This window comes from Neopsephotus bourkii, unplaced genomic scaffold (genome assembly GCF_033783945.1).
Source record: "Neopsephotus bourkii isolate Nb327-2 ecotype Australia unplaced genomic scaffold, CSIRO-AGI_Nbou_v1 NB_1037, whole genome shotgun sequence".
Taxonomy (NCBI): Eukaryota; Metazoa; Chordata; class Aves; order Psittaciformes; family Psittacidae; genus Neopsephotus; species Neopsephotus bourkii.
Genome location: NW_026901526.1, coordinates 2,930,059 through 2,955,012, shown reverse-complemented (window position 1 = coordinate 2,955,012; position 24,954 = coordinate 2,930,059). Strand labels below are relative to the sequence as shown.

Below are 24,954 nucleotides of genomic sequence, written 5' to 3'. Positions count from 1 at the left end.
CTCTTTGTGGTCCCCCTGAAGGGCAGCATCTGCAGTGACAGGAGTGAAAGGCTGGTTGAAATTCGTCACTGGAATGAAATGCCAGTTTCCTGCCATGGCTCATCCTTTACCTCTTCCTTTCTTGCTGAATAGATAAGGAGGTGGTTCAGCCCAGAAGGGTTTGTTTGCTTTATGAAGCATTTCAACCAGAGTGCCCGAGGCTGTAAGGTTTCTGCTTGTCATGGGACAGCGCGTATTGTTCTCAGCAGTCAAGTTCTGATTTGTGCAAGAAGGAAAAAAGTAATTTCTCATGCTCTTTTCCCTCTCATAAATAGAGCTGGTTAGAAGCCTTTTTATTTTGCAGAAGTTTTGGTGAGACACAGAAAATGTGTTCTGTGCTCTCTGTTTGCAATCAGATCTTCTCATTTCTTCATTTTGTCTTTCTCTTCTACAGCAGCTATTTTGAAATAAGTCTGCCTAGCCTGCTCCTAGTACATATTTTGGCTTATGGCATTTTAAAGTGGTTTATGGTACGTATGTACTGTATACACAGTGTTCTTTTCTTATATCATTTTTTTTTTCTTTCTTCTGCTCTTCCTGTCAGCTAAACAGAGACAACTGAATCTGGATGTGAATTTATGGGTGGAGAGGGAAGGAAAAGAGGAGGTGGAGGGGGAAGGAGCAGCAAATTGTTTTGCAAAAAGCCTCTGGGCCAGAGCCATGCTTTTGTTTGAAAACATAGATATATGCCCAGTGACTGCTAGTGTTAAAAATAATGTGATGGTAATAACCTATGAGAAGGCCTAAGTTATAGGTCATGTAACTGTTGATGAAAAGCTCCTATGTCTCCTAAGTGCTCTTTTGCAACATGTTTGGTTCATGCTGTCTCAGTCCACAGTTTGTGGGATGAGGGAAACAAGCCCACAGAGGCTCATCTGTATGTGCCCCTGTCTTCCCAAGAAATTGTCATTAGTCCACTGAGAAACAGATTGAAGATAGGTGAGTGCTGGTGTCCTGCTAGAGCTGGCCTGGTGGGGTGGGAATGGGAGAGCAACCTGCCCTGGGGAGGGCCAGGCTCCATGCTTAGTGACTGAACCGTGCCTCATGGAGGGAAGCTTCTCAATGAGGTTTTTCCCTGCCAGGCTAGGAAGGGTGGAAACCCTGCCCACAAAAGTAAGGTGAAAATATTTTTATAGCCACTTGTGCTTGTACTTCCCTGGATTATTCAGATACTCCAATGATGAATGCAGTAACGCTTGCGAGTTACTCAGCTACTACGGTGTTGCAAGCTATATGAGGTAATACAGAAATATTTCATTCATTTCCAGAGGCCAGCTCGCTGGCCCTTTTCCAGCAACACTGTAAGCTTGTAAAACTGATGGATCAGTTTCCCAAGGGTCTTTATTACCAAGACTTCTGACTTCTCAGCAACTGGAACAGCCTTGTAAACTATTCAGACCATGCAAGATGCTTAAAAATAAGCTTACAATTAGTGTTCCCTAGGGTTTTGTGCTGGGCTTCTTTTCCCAAAGACTCTTTTCTGTCATATTTAGCACCAGCACTGGATGCAACTCTCTAGGGGCTTATCTCCGTCAACAGGAAAAGGGTGCTTTCAAATTAAAGTAAGTGCTACTGCTCTCTTCCTCAAAGGCAAAATACTGCAATGAGTGTAAGTTATGTCTCAGGTTGGTTTGAAAAATCCTAGCCTTTGGGACAACCTGTATCTGGTTCCAAAGAGGCTTAGCATAAACATGCATAACTGAGTTTCAAACATAGTTCTGCAAACAAACTCTGTGGAACACTGATAATTGTACTTTTGCCATATAAAATCTGAACTGGTGCATGCCCACTGTCTCTCTCAGCTGTTTGGCTTTGCTGTCTGTGTCCATCTATGTCATTCACGCAACCAGTTCCCAAGTGAAGCAGTCTTCTGTTCGCTGACGTGTGGAGCACAGATCAGGTACACCATCATTACACATGGGTTACCTTTAGAGTGTTTTTGGTTTTGAAAGTTGAAATGACATTTATACATAATAACATGTATATAACACAATACTGTACTGACAACTCTTCCTTTAACCAAAAAGGTTAATAAAAGAGCATTGGTTGTGCATGCTTCTGGGTGATAAAAGCTGTGCCCTTCCCCTTAAGTTTCAGGCAAATGAAATGGGAGCAGAAGAACAACTCTGTTCCCCAGCCCTGCCCCCGGGGTGTATAAATAGCAGGCGTCCCTGTGCCCGGGTGGCTGCTGGAGTGCCTCTCATTCCAGAGATCTTTGGCCACCCTCTTATCAAAACAGAAAGGCTGACTTCAGTCCTGCTCTCCTCTGATTGATGTCCTGTTGGAAACAGGTAACACGACAGCTTCCACTGTCCTTGAATTAGCCACCTACTTCCAGAGGTCAAACAAACAGGCTGAAGGTCCAGAGACTCACTTCAGCTAATTGCTGCCAAAATTCCTTCCCCACAAAATAGGCAGGGGCTGGAGCAGTCCCGGGTGACAAATGTTCTCCAGGGAGATGGACAGAAACCATCCCAGGCGGGCTAACAAGGGGTATTGAGCTACAACGGCTGGGAAGAGGTGAAATGCGAGACAAAGCCCAGTGCCAAATTTAAACCTCGGAGCTGGAGCTGCAGAAAGTTTCTACTTGATTTTAATAGGCTTTGAAGTTGCAGTCAAGCTGATGATAAAGCAGAGCAGTAACATTAGGATGCGGCTGTCTGAGCACGTTCCTTGTGCTCAGGAAGCTCAGTTTTACACTGGGCACTGGCCCTTTATTTGCTGAAAGTTTTCTATTGGCATCAACATTTCCTACCAGCTTTCTGCTTCTGTATTTTCAGAAATAATATGAGTTTAGAGGTGATGGGTGGTGGCTAAAACTTTTAACTCTTCTCCCTCACATTTTCACTTATTACCCCCTTCCACGAGCTTTATAATTGTTGTTTTAATTAGTCTCCAATATGTTTTTACTATGTAGCACAGACACCACGGCTACTGCTCTGCAGCCCGAGTTAGGCATTTGACATGTACACTGTGCGAAAGGTAATTCGTACCACCCTCTTGTCACTGTCATATTTTCTTTAAAATGGAAGCTTAGAGAATGAGGGGTTTGTATCACTGTGCTTTGGAGAGTTGTCTTCATACAAAGAGATGGAAATTGCAGGCCTGTGCCCAGCTAATACATTGCAGGCACTTCACACTCCTCCAAAGTACTGTCAGCTTCTGCTTATCCCTAGATTGATTAACCTGACTATATGTCCCACCTGTAGCTGCACAGATGCTTTGGACTGCACAAGGCATCACGTAAAGACAACTGCATTAAATCCTGCTTCACTTGCAGTTGTTCGTATACTGTCCATCCTCTACAGGAGATGGCTGGTATGTTTTCCCATAGGTGGATACAACAAATTAGCTCTTAGAGAAGAACCCAGATATCCACAGTTTTGATTTATCCATGTTAAACCACCACCTTGCTGACAAAAAGCATTGATACTTGCCTCCCAATAGCAGATTTTTCTTTCTTTCTCTCTTTCCTTAATCTGTGTAAAAGAGTTTTTTGCCCTTGCTTTAACAGCCTAAAACCTACTTTAAAATACAGGTTTTACTATCTTTCTTTTGTTCCTTGTCCAGTTTTGAAACAAATGGGTCTCTGAGCAGCCTGATCTAGTTGAAGATGCCCCTGGATGGACTAGATGACCTTTGAAGGTCCCTTCCAACCCAAACTATTCTATGATTCTATGAAACTGCTAAGTTCCCTGCTTCTGCTATCTTGCCAATATTTGCATGATAATGTTTTGTGTCTAAGACATTGTGAAACTTCTCTACTGGTGCTCTCTGTTTCCTCCTTTCCTCTTTCCTTCTTCAGACCTCTGAGTGGCCTGTGACTCCTGCTGGATCCTGGCTCTGGTCTGAACATCTCTACAGTTACTTGCAGTACATTTGTGGTTTCCTCTCAGCAAGCCTTTTTGGGCTTGCCAACGGCAGCTCATGTCAGACTAACCTCATAGCTTTCTTCATTGCAGCAATTATAAACAAAAGGAATGTGTTAAATCCCATTTGTCTGGGCTTTAGGACAGCGTCTGGTGTCCTGATCCGATCCTTATGCTGCTGAAGGCCATCATTTTTACACAAGGTGAGCAGGTAATACTGCAAAGAAAGTACCAGGCAGAAAGGTAGTTAACGGATTTTATATACGTGTATATATATATATATGCATAAAAGATACGGTTATAAAATTAAAAGGTCTTGGATTCATTCCTTCTTATTATTTTCATCAGTAAAATAGGCACCAAGACTACAAATTTGCTCATGATATTTGTGGATGATAAAAAGTTGGGAGGCCCTATCAAGAGGGAGGAAGATCTAAAAAATATTATGGCAAGAATAAAGACTCAGTGAAGTTAAATTCAAAAGTATATATGACATAGGCACACTTATGGAGATTACTCATCAGTAAGCTGAAAATGAAAGTATTAAGAAATGAATCAACTGCTACTTCTGGAGCACTGATACAATTTTCTTCAGAGAAGAACGAGGTGTCATTCTAGGGCATGTCAAACAAGATGTTTCCAGTGGAAACACTAAATCTATTACAGAAGATGACATTGGCAAGGTGTCCTCAGGACTCTAGATATGATTTTGATGTGTCATCTCCAAGGAAAATACAAATCTGAACAGGTGTTAAAGAAAGGCTTCTGAGATTGCCAGGACTGCCGTGATCTTTCCTTACAAATGGAAGCAAGGCAAGCTCAACTTATCCGGTCCAAGAAAATGAAGGTTGACAGGGGATATGGTTTCCATCTAAAAATACCCAGGAGTGAAACGGTGAGGGAGAAAAACTATTTAAACTTGTCTGTGACTGAACTTAGTCTGGAAATAAGATGCAGGTTGCTGGCCATTAAAACAAACAGAGGAAAGGGCAGCCTTCTGATGGGAACAGCTGGGGCCAGAAATGTAAATTCAGTTGGGAAGATGCAAATCTAATTGGGAAAAAACACTGTAGCACCTCAGGAGGGAAAGCTCAGGCGTGGGCTGGTGACACTTCATGTTTGTGTGGCTCCTGCATCCACTCAGGGGGTACACAGAGAGATCACTCTTAGGCCAGTTAGGGATGCAGGATGCTCTTAGGTGCCTATCGTCCCTTCTGTCCCTCCTGCTCATTTTAATTTATGTGTGGCATGTCAGCCAAAGATAGTGGCACAATGCAGGTTTTACTCTTCTGACAATAACACACAGATACTGTGTGGCAGCCAGCCTGGCAAAGCCAACAAGGAACTGGCTTTTTCTCAGATAAACCATTGTAATGTAATTCACACAGAAATATGCCATTGGTGTATGCAAATTTGTTTCAAAATCTTAAAATGTATAAATATAAGCTTCCCTGGTGTTTTGTTTTGTTTGGGTTTTTTCTCCTCATTCTCTTCTGTCAGTAAGGATTAAATGTATTTTATTTACTGTGGGAATAGCTATTAGCTGCTTTAATATATATATATATATAAAATTATTTTTTTTTCTGTAGGCAGCAGCTAAAATAAGATTTCCCTGGCATGTTCTCAAATTTTACTGCTCTAATGGTTGGTTTCTTTATTTTTTTTACCAGAGAAATGTAACTCTAGAGGTGGTTAAAAAGGGCTAGAGAGGTTTCTCTGCATGCAGAGGTTTTTGTATGGTTTTACCTAATTAATTATAAAATCCAGGTCAGTTAAGTCAACATAACAGGAAAACTACGTTGATTTTTCTTTTTTTCCCTTTGTTTATTTCCATATGCTTATAAATGTATTGTTAGATCTGTTGATGCTGTGAGATTTCAGTGTTTTGGGCAACGTTCAGCCTTGTGCCAGATCAGTTATGTGAACTGGCTGAAGTGATTTGGTTTGGTGAAGATGACACAGGGCTGTAGTGGCTGAGCCCCAAAAGGCATCTTCTGTATGCCAGTGTTTGAACTGCTGAACAGACCTGTCTTGTGAAAAGGCTGTGTGAATTACTGGTGACAGCAGGAATCACACAGGGAAACTGCTCACTTCCCTCCTGCGACGCCTGTCCAAACCCCTGTGCCAAGCTGCTCCCAACCTGTCAGGCAAAGCTCTCTTCATGCCACAGCTTGCACCCACTCCCTCCCTCGCTAAGGCAATATATTACATAAAAGATTATAGGTGAAGCTGCACCTCTTCTCCCATGGCATTAATATAAATAACTGCAAGGATCACTCTGAAAGTTTGGCTGTTTACTTGCCAAAACCTACTTAATTGGTGTTTGCGGCATATGTGAAATGTAGCTCAAAGACCTCACTCAGCAAGACATTCCTGCGCAGCTGATGGACTGTAATTAAACCACACCGAGCCATGAATTTCTGCATTAACTGTTCCCTGCCATTAAGGAAAAGGAAATTTAAGCAGACAGCTTGCTTCAAGAGGCACGAGTGGATGGCTGAAGGCGTTACTCCTGTAACGCGCTTGGCTCTGTCAAGAATGGTAAATATGAAGTCTGGGGGTGTTTTCACTTTTTCCTTCCCATGCATTGTTGTAGTTGAAGAAGCAGAAAGGGCTTTGTCAGCCTGGGGTAGGGTAATCCAGTAGTTAGGAGCTGCACAGGAATTTGGAAGAACTGGTTTCAATTCTTTGACAGTTGACTCCTCACATGTATAAATGTTTATTGCCTCTGGTTACCATCTGTAAAATGAAGCTAATGCTTCACAGCGGGGCTGAGGATGAAGCTGTCCAGGCTGTGATATACTGAGAAGCTTCACATTGGTTTCACTCCCAAAACCAGGCCATGTTTAACACTTAAGTATGTAACCTGGAATTTCTCAAAAGGCTTCTTGTGTTGTCCAGAATTGAAAGATTTAGCTGCTGCTTCACTGATTTGGACTTGCCAGGAGGAAATGTTTAACTTGTACCATGGGCTGTAGCTTCCACATTGGTGGTCCTTGTTTTACCTGAGAAGGAGGGAATAAACCAGATTTGCCTAGTTTGCAGCTTCTCAATGAATAAGCAGGCTCCAGATGCTTCCACTCAGTCACTACAAAGGAGTCCAGTAATAACATACACTTATTTCCTTTGTTTACACAATTTACCAAGATTCGGGGGGATATTATAAATAAAGAGTATTTTATTAGTAGGTACTATTTTTTTCTTTAAAAAGAAAAGGCACCAATAAAGCTAAAATAAATTGATAAGCTTAAAAGGAAGGAAACAGGATCATAAAAAGGCCATAAATTAATTTATAGCAGTAAAAGCTTTAAGGGATAACAGTCTAAGGTGGGAAAACCAATGCTGGTAACGTTTCAGTCTGATGAAAGCTACAGGCTTAAAACCTGGCCTGACCACTGACATGGTGAGTGAACTGCAGGCAGAGAGGACAGCAGCTGCAGAAGCAGTAATGCATGAAAACATGCCTGTGGCAAACAGACTGATGAAAAGTGAAGATGGTCAGCATAGCCACAGGAAAAACAGGGCTCTTAAGAGGAGGAAAAAAAGAGGTGACAAGTAAGAGCAAACTCGACCATGGGGTTTTTTTAGCTGACACATCTGCCCCAAAATAAATTGTGTGAGTGTAGCTGCCCAGCTGGCTGGATGCTGACCCCCTGGCTGGCTCCTCTGTGTCCCAGTGCTGGCTCCTCCTGCACAAGGAAGTTTTTAATCTAACCCGAGTTATTGTGGTGGACAGGATGTATGAGAGAGGATGTAATTCAGCACTGGGTATCTTTCCAAACCAGGACAGGAAAAAGAAAGAAAAAACCCAACAAAAACAAAGCAAAACCCCAGCAAACAAACAAGCCACAAACAAACCCCAAACCAACCCCCCCAAAAAAACACAACCAACCAAACCACAAAACACCAGCAAATAGATAAAAGAAAGTGCTTCTCTGTGATACCAGTTTGGGGCAGTTTGGGCTTCACCATGACTGAAGCATAACAGCTTGCCCTGTCAAAAGCTGACTGCAGCTCCTGCTTCTCAGAAACACTTAGAACTGTCTAATTTTATGTCATTGTTTGGCCAGAAGGCTATTTCCGCATGGGAAAAAAGCTGTTAGGCTATAGACGATATTCCCATTACCCTCTTTTGAGAGAGGGTTACTTTGCACGGAACGCCAGCTGTATGCTGACTGTAAATACTTGCATTAGCTTTACCTCTGGAAAAAAAGCAAAAGTGAAAGTAGCAGTGCCATAAAAGCACAGCTCGTAGTTCAGTGCTGTAGCACGCAGCTAATGTTAGATTAACTGCTGCTTAATTGAGAGTAATTTCACTGTGCATTGTTGATATGTTCATAATTTATGGGCTGCTTTTTCCGTTTATGAGTGCCTTTTTGTACTTCAGGACCGCAGGTGATATTCTTTGTCAGAGTTCTGCAGTGCCCATTATCTGGTACCTAAGGCATTTCATTAGCATTTAAACAAGACTTAAGTGCCTGAGTAATTTTGAGATAGGCTGTATCTGCATGGCTAACTCACTACTGCATTTAATTAATTTCCAGACTTGTTTCCTTGTTCAGAGGGGAAAATGCAAGCTCTGTCTAAAATCCTGTGGTGGTAAGAGGAACAGGCAGACCACAGTTCTGGCTGCTCCTGAGGTTTCTTGCTCAGCTTGCTATCTCTTGTTTCACTATTCAACTCTAATGAAAAGCTTCTTCTCAAAGAGGAGCATATTTGCAAAGTGACCAAGAATTGAGGGATCTCAAACTAATGAGTTGCCTCTAATTCTGTGCCCCAATTCTGTGCCCTGTCTATGGAGGCAGATTCATTTGTTATGAACTGATCACGCCGCAGTAAAGTGATGACGGACTTAAGGCTGAGACTGCCAGCTTTGAGCTGGGAGTGGTGCTGGCCTGGGTGCAATGGGTGCGTATGGTGCAGAGTGCACGTGGGCTTGCCAAGGGTGAAACTTGCTTCAGTGCGAACCAGCAAAAGTCTCTCTGCAAGTTCTACTTCAGTCCTGATGAGCTAATGTAACATGGTCTTGAGATGCTGCATGTGCAGGTATCTTGGGCAAGCTGCTACTCCAAGAAAAGCTGAGGGCTTTTGGAGAACTGAAGTGGAAAAGGATGTTTTTCCCTAGCGTGGCTAAATGCAAAATGAAGCAAACCACGGGCTGTGCGCTCTGGTGAGCTGAGAGCAGATTGATACCCAAGCAATCAGCATAGGGACACGCTGACAGTGGAGATGTCACGTGAGTCATGTTTGAGAGGGGGGTCCTGGAGCTTTTTCTACTCTAACAAATAAAACAGCATGGGAGTGACCTAAGGGCCCTGTGACACAATGAGAAATCCCTGGGTTGGGGATTTTTTACCTCCATGAATTAGAATCATGTGAGAGAGTCTGTGTGTGTAATGGGGATTTTCAGTTTTGCCTGATTAGAGATACTTAATAGGGAAAAAGCAGAGTAAAGAAGAAAGATTTCTAAAAGAGTGGTTTGGCTGCACTAGTGTGGGATTTAGATGCTTTTATTTTTGTGATGTTTTAGATGCATTTGTCCTGGTCATGGCAACGGAGAAGACACACAGCTCAGAGGGACAATGTTAAAACACCCCTGGTTAAGGTTCACCTAAACGGGGCTCGGAGGACTGGACAGGCCCTGATTTCACGCATGCCCAGGCACCTGGGGCTTCAGTCTCAAGACCCAACATTGCATCGGTACCCTGTGTAGGCATGGACAAAACACTGCCAAATGTGGCCTCTGGGCTGCGCAGGTGACAGCAAAAGCACGAGCAGTACCTCCTATCTAGATGAGGACAGAGGACTGAGGCAAGGGCCATCTATGATAAAGACTGCATGCTGTGTTGGCTGGTGATAAAAACGAGTATAAAGCTTTCTTCTGCACTGTTTCTCCACAGTAAATCCATGCTTAAAAAGGGGATTGAAATCCTTTGAATTGTAGTGCTGATGGCACTGTTAACTAGATGCATGTTTCATTCACAACATTTCTACTTGTAGTAACTTTTAGTACACATGAAATATGACATGAGCCTCACCTAGCTGTGAGATACAGCTACGCTAAACTGAAGTGCTATCGCTTCATCTTTGCCCAATTCCTCTGTTCTGCGAGGCAGCAGCTGCGCTCGCAGTGAGTCTGTCCTTCTCTGTCCTGCTCAGTGAGCTTCTGGATTGTCAAACTGATAGTCTGTGTTCAATAATTCTCCTGCTCTCAGGCAAGCATGTCATAATCTGATCGAGCATCACCTTAGAACCAGTTTGATTTCTTGCACCTTGCTACTGCCAGAAAACTCCTTTTCCTCCCTGCTCGTGGACCTCTTCTAATTTCTGAGCTGAATTTATTCATGGCTACTTTATACCCATCTGTTCTTGTGCCAACACTGTCTTTTAGCTTGAACAGCTCTTCCTCCTCACTGCAGTTCCCAATCTTATGTGCTTCAGGAGCTGAGTTTATCCCTGCCAGTCCTCATGCTACTCTCCACATTAAACCAAACTCTCTAAGGTCTCCTGCTCTGCTGCGGGCTGCCCTTGCAGCTGTAGCCTCCGACTACTGAAGAGATCGTACATTTGACGCAGCGGGGGGGTGCCTAGGAGCACACTTTGTGGGTTGAGCTCCTTCCGTCCCTCCTTCGTCCAGCACAGCAGCCCCTTTACTCGGACGTGGGACCGGAGCGGCACGCGGTAGCACCACCCCTTCCCGGCTCGCCCTGGCGTTCACAGGTGCACCTTGACTTACTTGTGTGTAACGTGCAGCAGGGGAAAAACGTACATTTCCCTGTTAAAAGTGAATCAATAACTTGACCAGGGCCGGCCGGGAGCGCCACTTTAGAGCCTTCCCCGCTCTGCCCTGCTGTCCCATCCCGTCGCTTCGGGGCTGGGCTGGGCAGGGCTGGGGGAGGAGCGGCTGGAGACGGAAGTGAAAACAAGATCGGGGGGACGGAGCCACCGCCTCCCAGACGCGCAGCGGGTGTCCTCTCTTCTCCGCTCCCTGCGCCGTGCTGCACCGCACCGACGGGGTGAGTGGCGGCCCGGCTGCGGCGGGGGTAGGTGGGAAGAATAAGGAGTCAGCAGGTTGGATGGGGTTTCTGCAGCCCCACGGTGCTTACCTCAGGTTACTTTCTTTTTAATGCAGTTTTTTTAAAGAGGGTTTGAGGGCTGGAGCTGTCGGTGGAGTGCTGCGGGCAGCGCCCGATCCCGAGGACAGCGGCTCGGAATCCCGCGGGGAGCCCTGCCCTGCGGCCGTGAGGCACCTGTGTGGTTCCTTGCTCTGGGCCGAGTAGGCTGGGGCTTTGGGGTACCTGCTCCAGAGGCTTTGTGACACGTCGGGGAGCTAGCGGGGCTGTGGGGCGCTTTGGACTGAGACCAGCGCTGCGTGGGGAGCTCCGGTCTCCAGCCTGCGGTGGCCGTGAAGCTTCTCGTCCCGAAGCGCTTAGAGGGTTCGGTGGAGAAGCTGTGCAGAGGGGGTGCCGGGGCGTACGGGCTTTTGTGCTGGTGCCACTCCTTCAGGGCGGTAGAGCGGCCCCGCTGGCCACTACTGGGGTCTGGTGGCCAGTCCTGAGTCCCTGCGGCTCAGTGCCCTGATGGGCACTGGTGCAGGCGAGCCTTTCTGCCTGCGTTTTGAAATTCCCCCTTCCAGAAGTAGATCCCCCAAACGTTTGATCATCTAAATGAAAGTTGCACAACTTCACCCTTGGCTGGTTGGTTTGCGCAATGCATGTGGGGTTGGTGGGTTTGCAATGCTTTCTTTTGACGTGTTGCTTTACCATGTTTTAAGGAATCTGTTAAATTAAACTTTGAGTGGGTCTCTTTTGTCTGCCATGCCTTCCCTGGTGTGAGTGTAAGCCTGGAGATGCAGACATGGCAGAATCGAGGGGTTAGAAAGGAAAGATGAGTGATGCTGAGTGTGATGCGTAGTATTTCATCCTGCAGTCTCTTCCCTCCTGTTTGTATTGCTACAAGTGTAGCAACTTGTAGTACAAGAGCAGTAGTATTTTCTAATGGAGTTTAATATTTTCCTAGGTCTGTTATTGTAACTAGCTGTTAGTTAAAAAAAAAGAGAGAAAAGCTGCACAAGTGCTTCAGTTTCAGCTGCTAGGTAAAGCTTTCTGCCTGTGCCAGTGAACTGCTTGTGTGCTGGTCACGAGCTGTGGTTTGCTTTTCTCCAGTCTCTAATTTATAGCGACCTGTCACCACGGTGGATTTCATTTAGAGGGAATGAAAAGAATTCGTGTTTTTATATGGAAAGAAATCTGTGATTAATTAAAGTCCTCTTTTTATAAGGGATTCGGTGCGCAGAGCAATTAAATGACTTGTAGCCTAGCTTTAGTGTTGAGCGAGCCCCCTAGGAGTCCTAGCTGAAACTTGGTGGAGGCTTTTTGTTTCTTTTCTTTTCTTCCTCTTCAGCCACATAAAAACTCAGCAGTGTGTGTTTCCCCTCTGTACATTGGTGCTTGTTGAGACTTTTAGAGGTGGGTTTATTGGGCATCTAGAGTCAGAGGTGTCCTTTTGCTGGATGCCAACAGGCACGTCAGGAACTGGCTGGATACCCACTCCGAGTTCAGTTTCCTAATATATATATTGCTCTGCCTAATGTCAACAGCCGTGTTCTGGTTACCTGAGTGGCCATTGGTGGGAAGGAAGTTTACCGTTTGGTTTGGAAACTTATCTGAGCAGTGGATCTCTGTTACTGCTGGATTTCTAAGGGGGCGACATTAAATGTCCATCCGTGCACTGACAGAGGCTGCATGACAGACCTGCTCTGATGGTCTGTGAGGGTGGGCTGGTGGAGCCCAATGGGGTTTGCAGTCCGCTTGCTTCTGTTTGACTGAAGGTCCACCTTAAATGTCCCTATATGAGTATGGAATCAGGCTGTGCCCTGGTGTAGTCTTACACCAGCCCGCCCTGGTGTGCTCCTGCCTGGCTTCAACCACACAAAAATAGATGACATCCACTACCTAAGATGTCATTGTAACATTACTTATCCGAGGAGAAACTGAAGCCCTTATCTTTGACGCTGAATGGTAATTAAGTGCCTCAGTTGCCTTTTAAAGGTAGTTTAAAAGGAGGGAGATGCTTGGGTTTTGCTTCCTCAGTACCAAGTTGTGGCTGTGGGTATTTCACTTTAGTTCATGGCTTTCATTTGAGGGTTGGTTTTAAGATCCATTTTGTCTGTTACATTGTTCTACCAATATGAAGCTAATGCTATAAAAATAAAGAAGTCACAGGGTTTTTATTTTCTTCTGATTAACTTCAAAACTGCGATGTTTTGAAACTGTCAGGACATAATGTGTTTAGAAACAAGCTTCGAGCTGATGACATAGAAGCATATGATACTCATTTTGTTAGAAATGAATTTGCCAGCAGTGCTAATTTCTTCTGTACTTGGATTTAAGGGATACTATCAATTCATGCTTGTCTCATTGAATTTTTTTAAGATGAGCTTCAATGCTGGGGGTCCCCCCACTTTCCCCCCCTATGTTAGTGTTAGGGAGAAGTAGCTGTCAAGACGCCTGCTGGGAAATCCTCAAAGTCCAAAGTCTATGTTATGTTCCCTAGTTACATTGCTTCCTAAGCTATGGAGGAAAACAACATACGAGGAATAAAAGCACAAGTAATGACCAACCTGATATGTATTTATTGGCTGTTTTTATACTATGAAGGGGAAAAGATAAAGAAGCCTTTCAAAATAGTAGACAGTGCCTTTTGTTTTTTTAGTCTTTAAATTAGAACTCTCATCCTTTTCCACAGGCATCAGTTCTTTGGATTTGATCCTTGAAAACTAAACAACATGAGCAACTACAGCGTGTCTTTGGTCGGCCCGGCTCCCTGGGGTTTCAGGCTTCAAGGGGGCAAGGATTTCAATGTGCCTCTATCTATCTCTCGGGTAAGTGCATGTGTCCCTTTGCCTGCATGTGGGTATCTGTTATGATGTGGCCAACCTGCAGCCTTCAGGCATAAGTATGCAAAGCCGTTAGGGTTGCTAGGGTTCAGCTTGCCCTGTCGCATGGAGGGCTGTTGGGGGGAGGGGCGGGGGAAGACACTGGGAAAATAATTCAGTGTTGTCTGAAGGCTCCAGCAAAATTATTTTAGGAAGAATGTGTTTGCTTGGAATGGGCACTTTATCTGCATTTACTTATGCAACAAGAAAAGAAGCCACCCTTTAATTCCCACCCAGAAAACACCAATGCAGGGGCTGGAGGCTGGCAGGAAACAAGCAATTTTCTGTGCAGGGCTGCGTCTGTGCAGTTCAGATAGGAGGCAGCGGGGAAAAAAATCACTCGGGTTACCCTTGTTTATTCAGCAGCTCTTAGCAGCTTGAGGATCTCCTGGTGTCTGTGCTTGCAAATCCCGCTATTTACAATAAAAAGGCACTTAAATGGCAGTAGCTGTAAATAGCAGTTCATCAGTATGTGCCTGAGTGAAAGTGACAGTTTCTCATGAGTATTTTATAGTGTATGTGTTCTGAACTGGTATTCAAAGGATTTGAGGAACTAAATCAAAACAAATGTGATTTTTGTACCCAGGCACTATGTAACCAGTTTCCTACTTTAAAGCCACTTTTTCAAGGAAGGCTGGTCTTTCAGTATAGGCTGAGTTTCAAAGCCTTCCTCATATAGCTGAAGCACTTCACAGGGATGAACAGTATTGAGTTTATAGGATCATTGGAAATCTCTGGGTAAAGAAACTGGCTCCTGATGGCTCTGTACTCTGGCACCTTTAAATTTGGTTTGCAGCATGGAAGCATTTATGTACAATGGCCTCTTGTCTGTTGACAGCTCTCCTCTGCCTCCTGCATATTCATATAGTTTAGTGACAAAGATGAATTATTTTTACACCTGTTGGGACTGCAGAACTGATACTGCCTTGGAAGATGGAGCAGGTTTCTATTTGGGTTTATGCATCATGGGAATATTTTTAGCTAATCTCAACTAGCAATTCAAACCCTGCCAGTTCGTTTAAACTTGGTTTATTCTGTCCACTGGTAGATTATGCTGGTGAAGTTAAAATAAGGTTTGGCTCTACAGAATTACTTTTATATGGCTAAAATGGACTGGAGAGGTGTAGAAATACCTGTGTACAGATGAGTACAGATGATATCTGAGCCAGAAAGGGGTTGAGAAGCAGTTTATTCCCAAATTCCAGGGATTTTCAAGCTAAACTGCAATTCAGTTTCGTGTTCGGTAGCCGGTTACTCCTACAGTAATGAGAAATTTGAACTAGGGTTGTGGATAATGCTCTTCTGATTTGATGGTAGAAGGGCTGTCATAAGAAGGATTTGGAAAAACATAGGCTCCTGCCTACATAGGGTATTCGTACATGGTACTGATGAGTAGTTAAGTACTTGGACGCAGTAAACCCTAGTAAACAGCTAGTTTTAGGGAAGGGGAATACTTATTTTTTGTAGGAGCCTTTGCAGATCTGGAGATCTACCATACAGTCTCACTGTTAAGCAGCCTTCCTCTAAAGAGGAAACATATGTTGAAATTAGTCTAGACTACTACTTTATTGCAGGAATCAAATACGCTGTCACATGGAGTAGCCTAGGGGAATTGGCCTAAATAGCTACATATAAAAGCCTCAGTTATGGGATTCCCTAATGACAAATGTCAGCGTCTGCAAAAGCAGAATGTAATGAAGGATGTGGACTGTGTGGTTTTAGGACTTTAATTTGTGCATGGGATGGGAAAGCACAATATCCAATTCAGCTATTCTACCTTAGCACTGCTCCACAGCTGAACTGTTTCTTACTTGCAGTTATGTGTGTAAGAGTATGCAAATATTAGACTGCCAAAAAAATGGTGTGTGTTTTATTTTCTCTCCTTTGGATTAAAAAAGTGCTTAGTTCTGGTATGCCAATCCAGCTTTGGCCTGATAGCTGGAAGAATTCAATGCTGTGTTCCTGGTATGCTAGAACAGTGCATACCATTCACACCCTCCAGCCCTTCTTTTCCTGATGAAGCATAAATGACTTCCTGTGTCCGAAGGCTGCTAATTAAATTATTCTAGCAAAACAGTAATGAGAAAGCAGAATTATGTTCTTTGGCAAGGAGGACTTCTTCAGTTTTGTTTTGTTTTTAGCTTGTCCTCTAGATGCTGAGAATGAATCTGGCTGCGCTGCTGAGGGCCAATTTCCTGCTTTAGTTTAAACTCCTTGAAATTAAGTTCAAATAAAGTACAATGTACTAAACACAGAAACTAAACAGCTTTAGAAACCAGTGTATCTGAAACGCTAATCACTTTTTACTAATGATTTGACCAATTTAAGGTCTCAGTGGTTCTTTGGAGAAAGTTTTTAGTAAGTTAGGTAGCTTTGTGCAGAATGCAGTTGTAATGAATGTATTCCTTGTTGCCTCTGTAAGGTAAACCAAGCCTGGTTTGGGTTCTTCAGTTGAAATTCTTAATGTCAGCCAAGGTGTAGCAGGTTAACATTAACGCAGAGGTAGCAGTAGCATTTGATTTTTCATGAGCTAGTATATTGTAGACTGGTTGCAGCATAACCAATAGCAACAGTTATTGCAAGGTTACGTCAGTCACTTTATATAGCTCTCTTAGTGCTTTATAGTTGCAGTGTATACTGATACAGCTGTACACATTTCATGGTAAGTAATATATGTGATGTTGGGTGTATAGCCTTATAGTTAGTGGCATAAATCTGCACAACAAAAATGCTGCAGTGCCTTTTATATATCCTTGAATCTGGTTGGACTTCAGCAGGGTGGCTTTTCACAGTCCTTCTCCATACCTTGTGAAGGCACCCATCTGAGCCCTGCAGAGCCATTATGCAGGTCAGGAATTCAACACTGGGAAGCTGATGTGGGGTGGAAGTGGTGATGGTAGTGTGGTGGTGGGTATGGATCTGACTGAAGAGGGCTCAGTGGGAAGGAAGCTGCTCTGAATGTAGAACAATTATATATTTACTCTTCAACCAGGAATGAAGGGTGGGCTGAGGTAGTAGATCTATATCTTTTATTAATAGCTAAGTGTTAAAGAAGCTCAGGCCACCACATGTAACTGTACTGTAGGTTTATTCTGTGGTGGTACTTGTAGAACAGGAGATTGTGCAGTCTCAAAACAGTACTTGTCTCTGGTTTATACCACTAGAAACAAGGAAATACTGAAGTGAAACCTTACTTTGAGCAGTAATGTAGCCTGTGTGCATTATATACAATTCCACTATAATATACTTCCACCTAATGCAAATACATGAGATGTTTTCTTTTATTTGAAAGTTATTTTTTTGTTTAATCCTTATGGCAACTCTAGTCAGCTTCCTTCAGAAAATGTTTTGCTATATGTCTTTCTCCTCATGCAAGAATGAAATGGAGTATGTCTTCTTGAAATGCTTGACTTGACTTGACTGACAGCTCTGTTTTTAATACAGCAACTTCGAGTGTGTTTTTCCCACAGCTTCCTACTGCTTCACTGTTCACTTTGCCTCTTAGAGCAACAACAAAAAAACCCAACCCAACCAACCAGCCGGAACCCAAAGAAACAAACAAAACCCACACAACAAAAAACAAACCACAAAACAGCCCACCCCAGAAAACAAACAGAAATCCCAAACCTTAGGAATAACCCTTTTTTTTTTTTTTTTGCAGTTTTTAAGTTTTCAATATTTCATCTTTTTCAAATGTGTTTTTCTGTGGTATAAGTGTTGCAAGCTTATAGTTGATGGGAGACTCACAATAATGAATGTCAGCAAGCAGTACCACCAGGGAGTAGGTGGAAGAGTAGGCCACCGTGGGATGAAGTAGGGAGTACATGTCCATTCAGCTATGCATCAATGCATCAACTGCTTGGTATTCATCCCATGTGAACACATTGAAGTATCTTCATGCTGATATCAGGAGGTCCCTGTCAGAGAAGTTGTCTCCTTTTCTCTCCTGCTTTCCTTCCTTCCTGCCCAGGTACATACATGGCTACCTAGCAAGCTGTGCCCATGGGTGGAGCATGTATGATTGTTTTTGCACAGTGTTTGCTTATTCAGGGTTTGGTCTTGGCCACCTTAATATTTGGAAGCAAGCTGTTTTAAAGGTATTAACATGTGTGAAAATAACGTCAATGAGAAGATAATAAAGGAAAATGGTGCATTTAATGCACCTAGAGCATGTCAGATTTGATTGACTGGAGTCTGGCTGAGACTGTTGCCCTTGTGTTTGCAGGAATTATTAAGACAAGTGTGTAATTTTGAGTAAAATCATGTTTTTTTTTTTTGTAAGTATGAAATAAGTTATTGAAGGGGGAAAGGGGAGGGTGGGGATGGATTTCGGAAATGGTCTTTCAAGCAGGCATGTGAAATAGGAGAGAAAAACTGGAACAACTGGTGGCCTGGCCAGTGATGATTGTGTCAGTAACTTTATGCTCCATCCTGGAAACTACTGACTAAGCTCTAACTGGCAGCTGCTGCCATTGCTGTGCTGGTTTGATCTGCTACTGAGTTGTGATGGTTTGCACAAAATACAGCTGAAGATGTATTCCACTACTGCAACTCCCTGACACAGGGTCAAAGGTACCGGCAGAGGTCATGGCACTTACCTGCTGATCCTGCTCCTAGGTCAATAAATGCTGTGTTTTACAGGACCTATCAGTTCTTATGAAATAAATGGGATTAGCCAAGACATACATGAAGAAGCGTTATTCTGTTCTGTTTAATTCTGTTTACAAGATGCGGTTTACTGCAAAAATACTGAGAATGACGAATGAGCTACCAGTGCCAAAGTCTGCATCCTCTCTGCACCGAGTCCTGAAGGAGCAGAGTTTTTCCTTTAAGTGGAATATGGGCAATTGTAAAGCTCCCAGATGCACAAGTGGTTTAATACAAGTGAGCTTGTGTAGTTGCCTGCAAGCAACATCCTTCTATAGGGCTCCTCAGTTTAGCTTGAAGATGGAAAGAGAGATCAGTTGGCACATTGTTTCCTGACTGCCTCTTTTCCCACCACTGTTTAACCTCTTGTGCTGAAAAACTGGGAGAAGGGCTGTGTTTCCCCAGACCATTTGTTTCCCTTCGCTTGTCTATTCTGCTATGCAGTTTAAAGCAAGACACATCATCACTAGGGTGAGGGTGGGAAAAAGAGGGAGGTATGGGGGAGAAGAGGCTGAGGAAAAGTGTCTGCATTTCATCTGTTCATGACTTTGTCAGAGAACCTGCTCAGACCATGGAGGAAGTTGACTTATTTTAAAATAGTTCCTCTACTAATGTCATTGCCCCAAAAGTGAATCTGACTGTACTGGGGGGGTGAAAAGGAACCAAAGAGCTTGTAGCTGAAGGATATTTGATTGGATGTGTGAACATGTTCTTTTTACATTAAAAAATGCTTGTAACTTTTTTTTTTCTCCCTTGGAAGTGACTGTTTAGTTACAGTATGAGAAGTACAAGCTAAATACTTCATGATGGAAAATCTAAAGTATTTGTTTGCAGTGTCTGCTTCTCAAAGACAGATGTAGTGGAAAAAATAAACTCTGATTAGATGTTCAGAGCAGATGCAAAATTGGCAGTTCTTCCAGAGGCCAAAAAGCAGGACCATTTATTGAATAGTAACTGCAAAGAAATTAGGCATGTTTTCTTTGCAAGTATCTGGCCCTGGAGGCCGGACAACTTCTGTGGGCTTCCTCACCGTTTGGAGATGCTATTTTTAGTGTAACTGTTTTTCTCATTATTCATTGGCTGATGGCTATCAGAAGGCATTGTGAGAAGAGACTTGGTGTTGAAAGGTTTGATTGTTTGGCTTTGGTATGCAGCCAGGAGATAACATTGTTGGCTTTCTTTCCCCCCCCTCATTTGTTTTGACTTTTTAAGAATAGATTTCGTATGTTATCAATATAAGGGAAAGTGTGAGAGAAAACTCTCTTGTGTGCCTAAAGCAGTGGAAATATGGGAGAGGTGATATTCCTCCTGCCAGTGGTCAAAAAGAAGAAAAATGGAGGCTGAGGCTTGTTTTAACAGGTATGAGAAGTAGAAGTACATTTACTTTCATAGCTGGCTCTTGCAAGAATAGAGTCAGAAAAGATGCCACTCAGAAGGCCAGTGTTACTTGAGGCTTCAAATGACTCAAGTCTTCAGGGAAGTAAAAGTAAGGAAAATATGACAGAAGTATGTGTTTAGGTTCCCTAACAAGAAGAGTTCCTCAAGCTGAATTTGTGGGGAGCTGTGCTATCTCTTCTTGGAAGAGTTGACATGGGTGAAAGAAAAGGTCTATGAACTTCAGGCACAGAGTCCTTTGAGGACTTCAGTTGCCAGGTTGACGTGTGTTGCATTTAGGAGTTGCCGTGCTTTGCCTTTCTTGTGTTTAGAAGTTTATGGTGCCCTGATGCTCTGTGTGCTGCTGAAGGCAGAGCTGATAGGTAAGAGGCTGAGTGTCACTAACTTTGCTAGTCTGGTTTAAATGCAGTCAAGCTACTGCTGTAGATGTGATAGCAGGTGATTGTGAACTCTATGTGTCTAGATTAGGGCTATGATGGTTTTAGCAGACAATTTTGCTGGTAGATCAGGTTTGTAATTTCATTTGCTTCTGTGAACTGATCTTGAAAGAGTTTTCTTCAGGAGTGTGATTGCGCTAGTAATGCTGTGCTGTGGCAATTCAGCCCCATCTTCTGAAAAGGAGTTAAAAAAAACCAGAAGGCATTAGGAGCTTGTGCTGTAATTATGCTGCAAGAGCAGCCTCTCTATTACTTTCTTAAAACTAGATAAACAGGGAAATGGAGTTCAGGGAAGAGTAGGAATGGGCAACAGAGGAAGAGGGAAACAAAATGTGGATGCTGTTCGGTTTGGTACAGCTGTGAGTAGGGGCAGGTGCCATCTGTTGACTGACTGCTACTAAAGCACAGGCCAGCTGCAAATGCCCATGGCCACTAAACACTTCTGCAGAACAGACCTAAGGTTTCAAGTTTGGGAATGCAAACCACCCTTAACGGACAGGCTGTAAAAGCCTGATTTTAATGACTTGCATAACACTGCACGGGGGTATTCCCATCCTCTTTTTTTCCATTTCTCAGCTTCATTCATCACTTGCCTTTCAACACTGTCAGTTAATGAGATGGTGTTCCATATACAGTAGCTTTTCATCTTTTGCCACTTTGTGACACCAGTGCAGTTCCCACCACACAGTCCTTTGTGTATGCTGGCCCAAGTAGAGAGGTAGTAGGGGGACAAACTAACATGTTACAAATTGAAGGCTGTATCATGATGCACACCCTCAAAGCAAATGAATAGGTGCTACACCAATGGAATAAACTATATACCAAAACTACTGAGTAAGCAGCCACAGAGCACAAAGAGACTTTTGCTGTCAGTTACTTTATTTTTACTTAACAGGGAAAATAGTAGTCTTCAGTGTTTTATGATACAGAAAACTTGGAGTGAAATTAATAATTCTGTGCAGCTTGGTGGCTTCTGCCTGTGTACTGTTGAGCTTCAAGGTGTACCAAGTGTTGAGTCCTCACTTAAAATGGAAGATGCTATGCATCGCTTGAGATTGGTGTTTCTTCTTTTGGTGTAGACCAGAAAATTTTGAAAGGAATAGTTCATAATATTTTTTTGTTTTGGATTATTATAGCTTTCTCATGCTGAATTAGTCTTGCATTAGAAACCTCAGCTTAAACAGTTAAGCTTAGTAAAAGCAAGAGAAAATAGGATGTATGTAGTTGAAAGTACAAACTCTTGCAATTGCTGTCAGCTGTACTTGTAACAAAGCCCTGAAGTAAAATGTAATGCCTTGTGCAAAGGCCCATAGGATAAGAAGTGGATCTTGCCAGGTCTTTAGTAGTCCTGTTGGAAAGGTCAAATGGTTTGCGTGTTAACTGGATGAAAGAAGTTTGACTTACCCTGGCCTATATTAAGGGATGACCTAATGTGGTATCTAGTTCTTTCCCTAACAAGTGATTGAACAATCTGAGGTACTGAACACAGGAAGGTACCAGAAACATTTATTTGGTGTTGATTATTTCATAGCTCTGGAAGGTTTGAATAGTTATTTATATGCTAGATCTGGATTAACGTAGAGTCCATAAATTTCAGAAAGGTAGAACTCCCTGGCTTTTAAGCTTTTTTGTTTATGAATGTAACTGGCTGAAGTGTGTCTCTTAAGTGTGGTGTTGTATTGGTTATAATAGCATTTGAAATGTTTACCAAGGAGTTCTGTAGAGTGAAGGCAGAATGCTGTAAATACGAAAAATGCAGATATACATAAGGATGTACTTTTTTATTAAGAAGACCATCACCCTGGTGGAAATTCCAGCTATAGAACTTTTTTTTTTTGCTTAGAACCCTTAAAAGAAAGGCAGCTTTGCTCTGCAAATACTCCCTCTGCCAGGCAGAGCAGCCTGTTCTCAAAGTTTTTACTATTATGTGTTAATAAAGCTTTTTCTTTCTAATGTACGTCTGATACATGACTAGCTAGGCACAGTTTCTAGTCCAGTGCTGCTAGTAAGTGCAACTTTTCTTATCAAGTAAGAGGTCAAAATTGTTAGGTTTTTTTGGAGGGAGGGTGAGGACTTCTTGCCAGTGATTTCTACCTTTCTCTTTCTGGTTCTAGACTTAGCCTGGTGTTGTGAAAGACACGGAAAGGTAGACTAATGGGATCGCTTGCTTCCAACTTGCTCATGTGTCTCAGCAATGCCTTCTATGCTGTTTTGGTTTTCTTCACCATATGCCTTTAAAAGGGAAAGCCAACAAAAAAAAAAACCACAAACAGTGGAGATCTACAAGCCAGACAGCTTGTGGAAGTTAGGTTGGGCTTACTTTTATTAGATCAATAGGGAAATGGAAGGCTTGTAAAGCTTTAAGACATTTTGGTAAATTCTCTTGTTTCCTCCTGGCTTTCTGCAGCATCTGGTCAGGTCACAGTGTTTTGAGTCCAGACTGAGTAAGAGTGTTCTCTGCTTAGTGTCTAAGGTGGTTTGCTAGCAATTATTCAGGAATGAAAAGGCATCCCCACAAATATGTACTCTGACAAACAGAATATAATGCAACTTCAGAGGACAGTTAACTAGTACTTTGCAGAGGACTTTTTATGGCTTGATCAAGTGCAATGTAGATAGTGATCAGGGGATGCAATCAACCTTGCAAAGGAAGCAGTAGTGGTTGGAGAGTAGGCAGCATTGCATCCTATCTGGCAGCCTGAGTTCTTGTTCTTTTTACGTTTTTCCTAATGCGCAGGGGGGAGTGTGTGTGATGGTGGTGGGGGGAACCCAAAACACTGGTAGTTCACGAAAATGGGAATAAGCTCCATAAGAAAAGCTAATGCTTTTCTTGTACACGAATTAGCAACCACCCTTCTGTCAGTGGTAGTCATTGGCTGAAGAAGGTTGGCAGAAGAAAATGTGTGCTTGTATCTGCATGTCAGAGCTCAAAGGAACTATGGATGAAACTCTTTCTCTCAGTGCCCTGAGCAGGGATAGTAGGTGGGACTGGTGCAGCTCACTTAGCCCAACAGGAGCTGGGGCTGCTGTCACAATGGTAGGGGCACATACTTGGGGACAGTACAATTTGAAGTACCAAAGCCAGACTTGCTAGGACATGTCTGTCAATGTACTAAGCTGTGAAAACTGCCACTGAATGCTTATTAAATTACAGCTTTTGTCAGCTATGGATGCAGTCTGTTCTCTCCACTTTCCAGCTGTTGTATTTTGGCAACTGGCTACAAGCAAAAGTCATTGTAGCAGGGGCTGACATGAATTTCCTTTGAGAGCGTACTCAATTTGTAAATTAAATTATCTTGCTATTGTGCCGAGTGAGCATAATTCTGTAAATGCGAAGAACCCAAGCCTTGGCACTGGAAAAACACTTGCAGAAGCATAATTTTAGGCATACAAGTTGCATCCGTGAGATGACTCTTGCTTAAGGCTCAGCCTATGGAGATGTACATTGCTGCTCCGCATCCTGCAGTGCTGGGTCTTCAGACTGTTGTTACCAGAAGGAAAGAAATACTGACTTGCTTGGAGGAGACCTTTGCCAGCCGACTTCTGCTTTCTCTCAATGATGCATTAGTCAGTGACTGTTAGCCATAACACCTTGAGATACGCACTTAGATCTTGGAGACCTGCCAGTATCTCTGCTCCACAGAGAACATGATACTCTCGGGCCAGTTGAGTATCTCCTCTGGAAGAGCATTTTCTTCCGTTGACACATCTACACTTGAACCTTAAAATGTAGAAACTGCTGATTATTAAAACTTCAAATGATGTTAATTTGTTTTGATACCTGACATGATGAAAGCTGCTGTTGTTGCAGTTGACAGCCCAGATCAGCTTATAGCTCTGTGATGGATAGCGTGGAATTAAATAATTGGAAATTGCTCACAGGAAACTCTGATTACAGCAGTTGAAATAAGGATTTAGGGCAAACCAGTCAGTGTTAATGCTTTACTTTGTAAACTTGTGCTGTTGGAGAAGGCTAAACTACTGGGTTTCTTTCCCTCTGCTTCCTCCTTGCAAGTGTAAGCACAATTTTGGCATGGTGGTGGAGGCAGTGTAAGTACATGGTTCTGGATGCTTTAAGCCATTGACGTCAAATGGCTCCTGACCTCATCAGCAGGACGGAGTGCCTTGAGTGCTTTTAGTAACTCCGAATGCCTCCTCTTGTCACTCACTTGCCATGTGCGCAACTCTGTACTTGGTTTTATTGCGTATCCCAATCCACGCCTGTTCTGTTAGCTCAGCGATTCCCATTCCTGGTCTCTGACTTCTGTTGCTCTCTTTAGCAAAGAACATATCCCCAGGGTACCAAATGTAGAGATTCTCCTGTTCTGCTTTGCTCTGCTGATGATTGCCTTGTATAAGTCACCCTTTGTCCTACAGCATGGACTTCTTCCCTTGAAAGAAACTTCTGTAGGAATACTGGGGGAGAGGTGAGACCTTACAAGGGGGAATCCCTCATGGAAAAAAAAAAATACTATTCAGAATGAGGGGGTAAAGATAAGCTTTGTGGAATGTGTAGCTGCTGCGCTTCAGAAGGGTGCCATGAAAATATTTTAGACTTGGATGCAATGACATTTATGTAATATTAGCATCAATTCTGGGAAATGTAATACATAACAATAGGCATTAGGAG

The 24,954-nt window shown here is 43.1% G+C and overlaps 2 protein-coding genes across 10 annotated transcripts in view; one reads left to right on the top strand and one right to left on the bottom strand.

The window, feature by feature from the left end:
- Positions 1-24,954, bottom strand: part of HPGDS (hematopoietic prostaglandin D synthase) — a 194,664-nt gene that overhangs the window by 116,437 nt on the left and 53,273 nt on the right. The window lies entirely within an intron of this gene.
- Positions 10,786-24,954, top strand: part of PDLIM5 (PDZ and LIM domain 5) — a 128,049-nt gene continuing 113,880 nt past the window's right edge. For 7 of the 9 annotated variants that reach the window (XM_061360961.1, XM_061360962.1, XM_061360960.1 and 4 more), the window contains exons 1-2: positions 10,786-10,924; positions 13,656-13,791. In XM_061360961.1, coding sequence (XP_061216945.1) covers positions 13,696-13,791 — 96 coding nt within the window. In that variant the 5' untranslated portion in view covers positions 10,786-10,924; positions 13,656-13,695. Of the gene's footprint in view, positions 10,925-11,483; positions 11,634-12,800; positions 12,959-13,655; positions 13,792-24,954 lie in introns of those variants that run through there. The other 2 variants (XM_061360958.1, XM_061360959.1) reach the window with 2 other exon arrangements.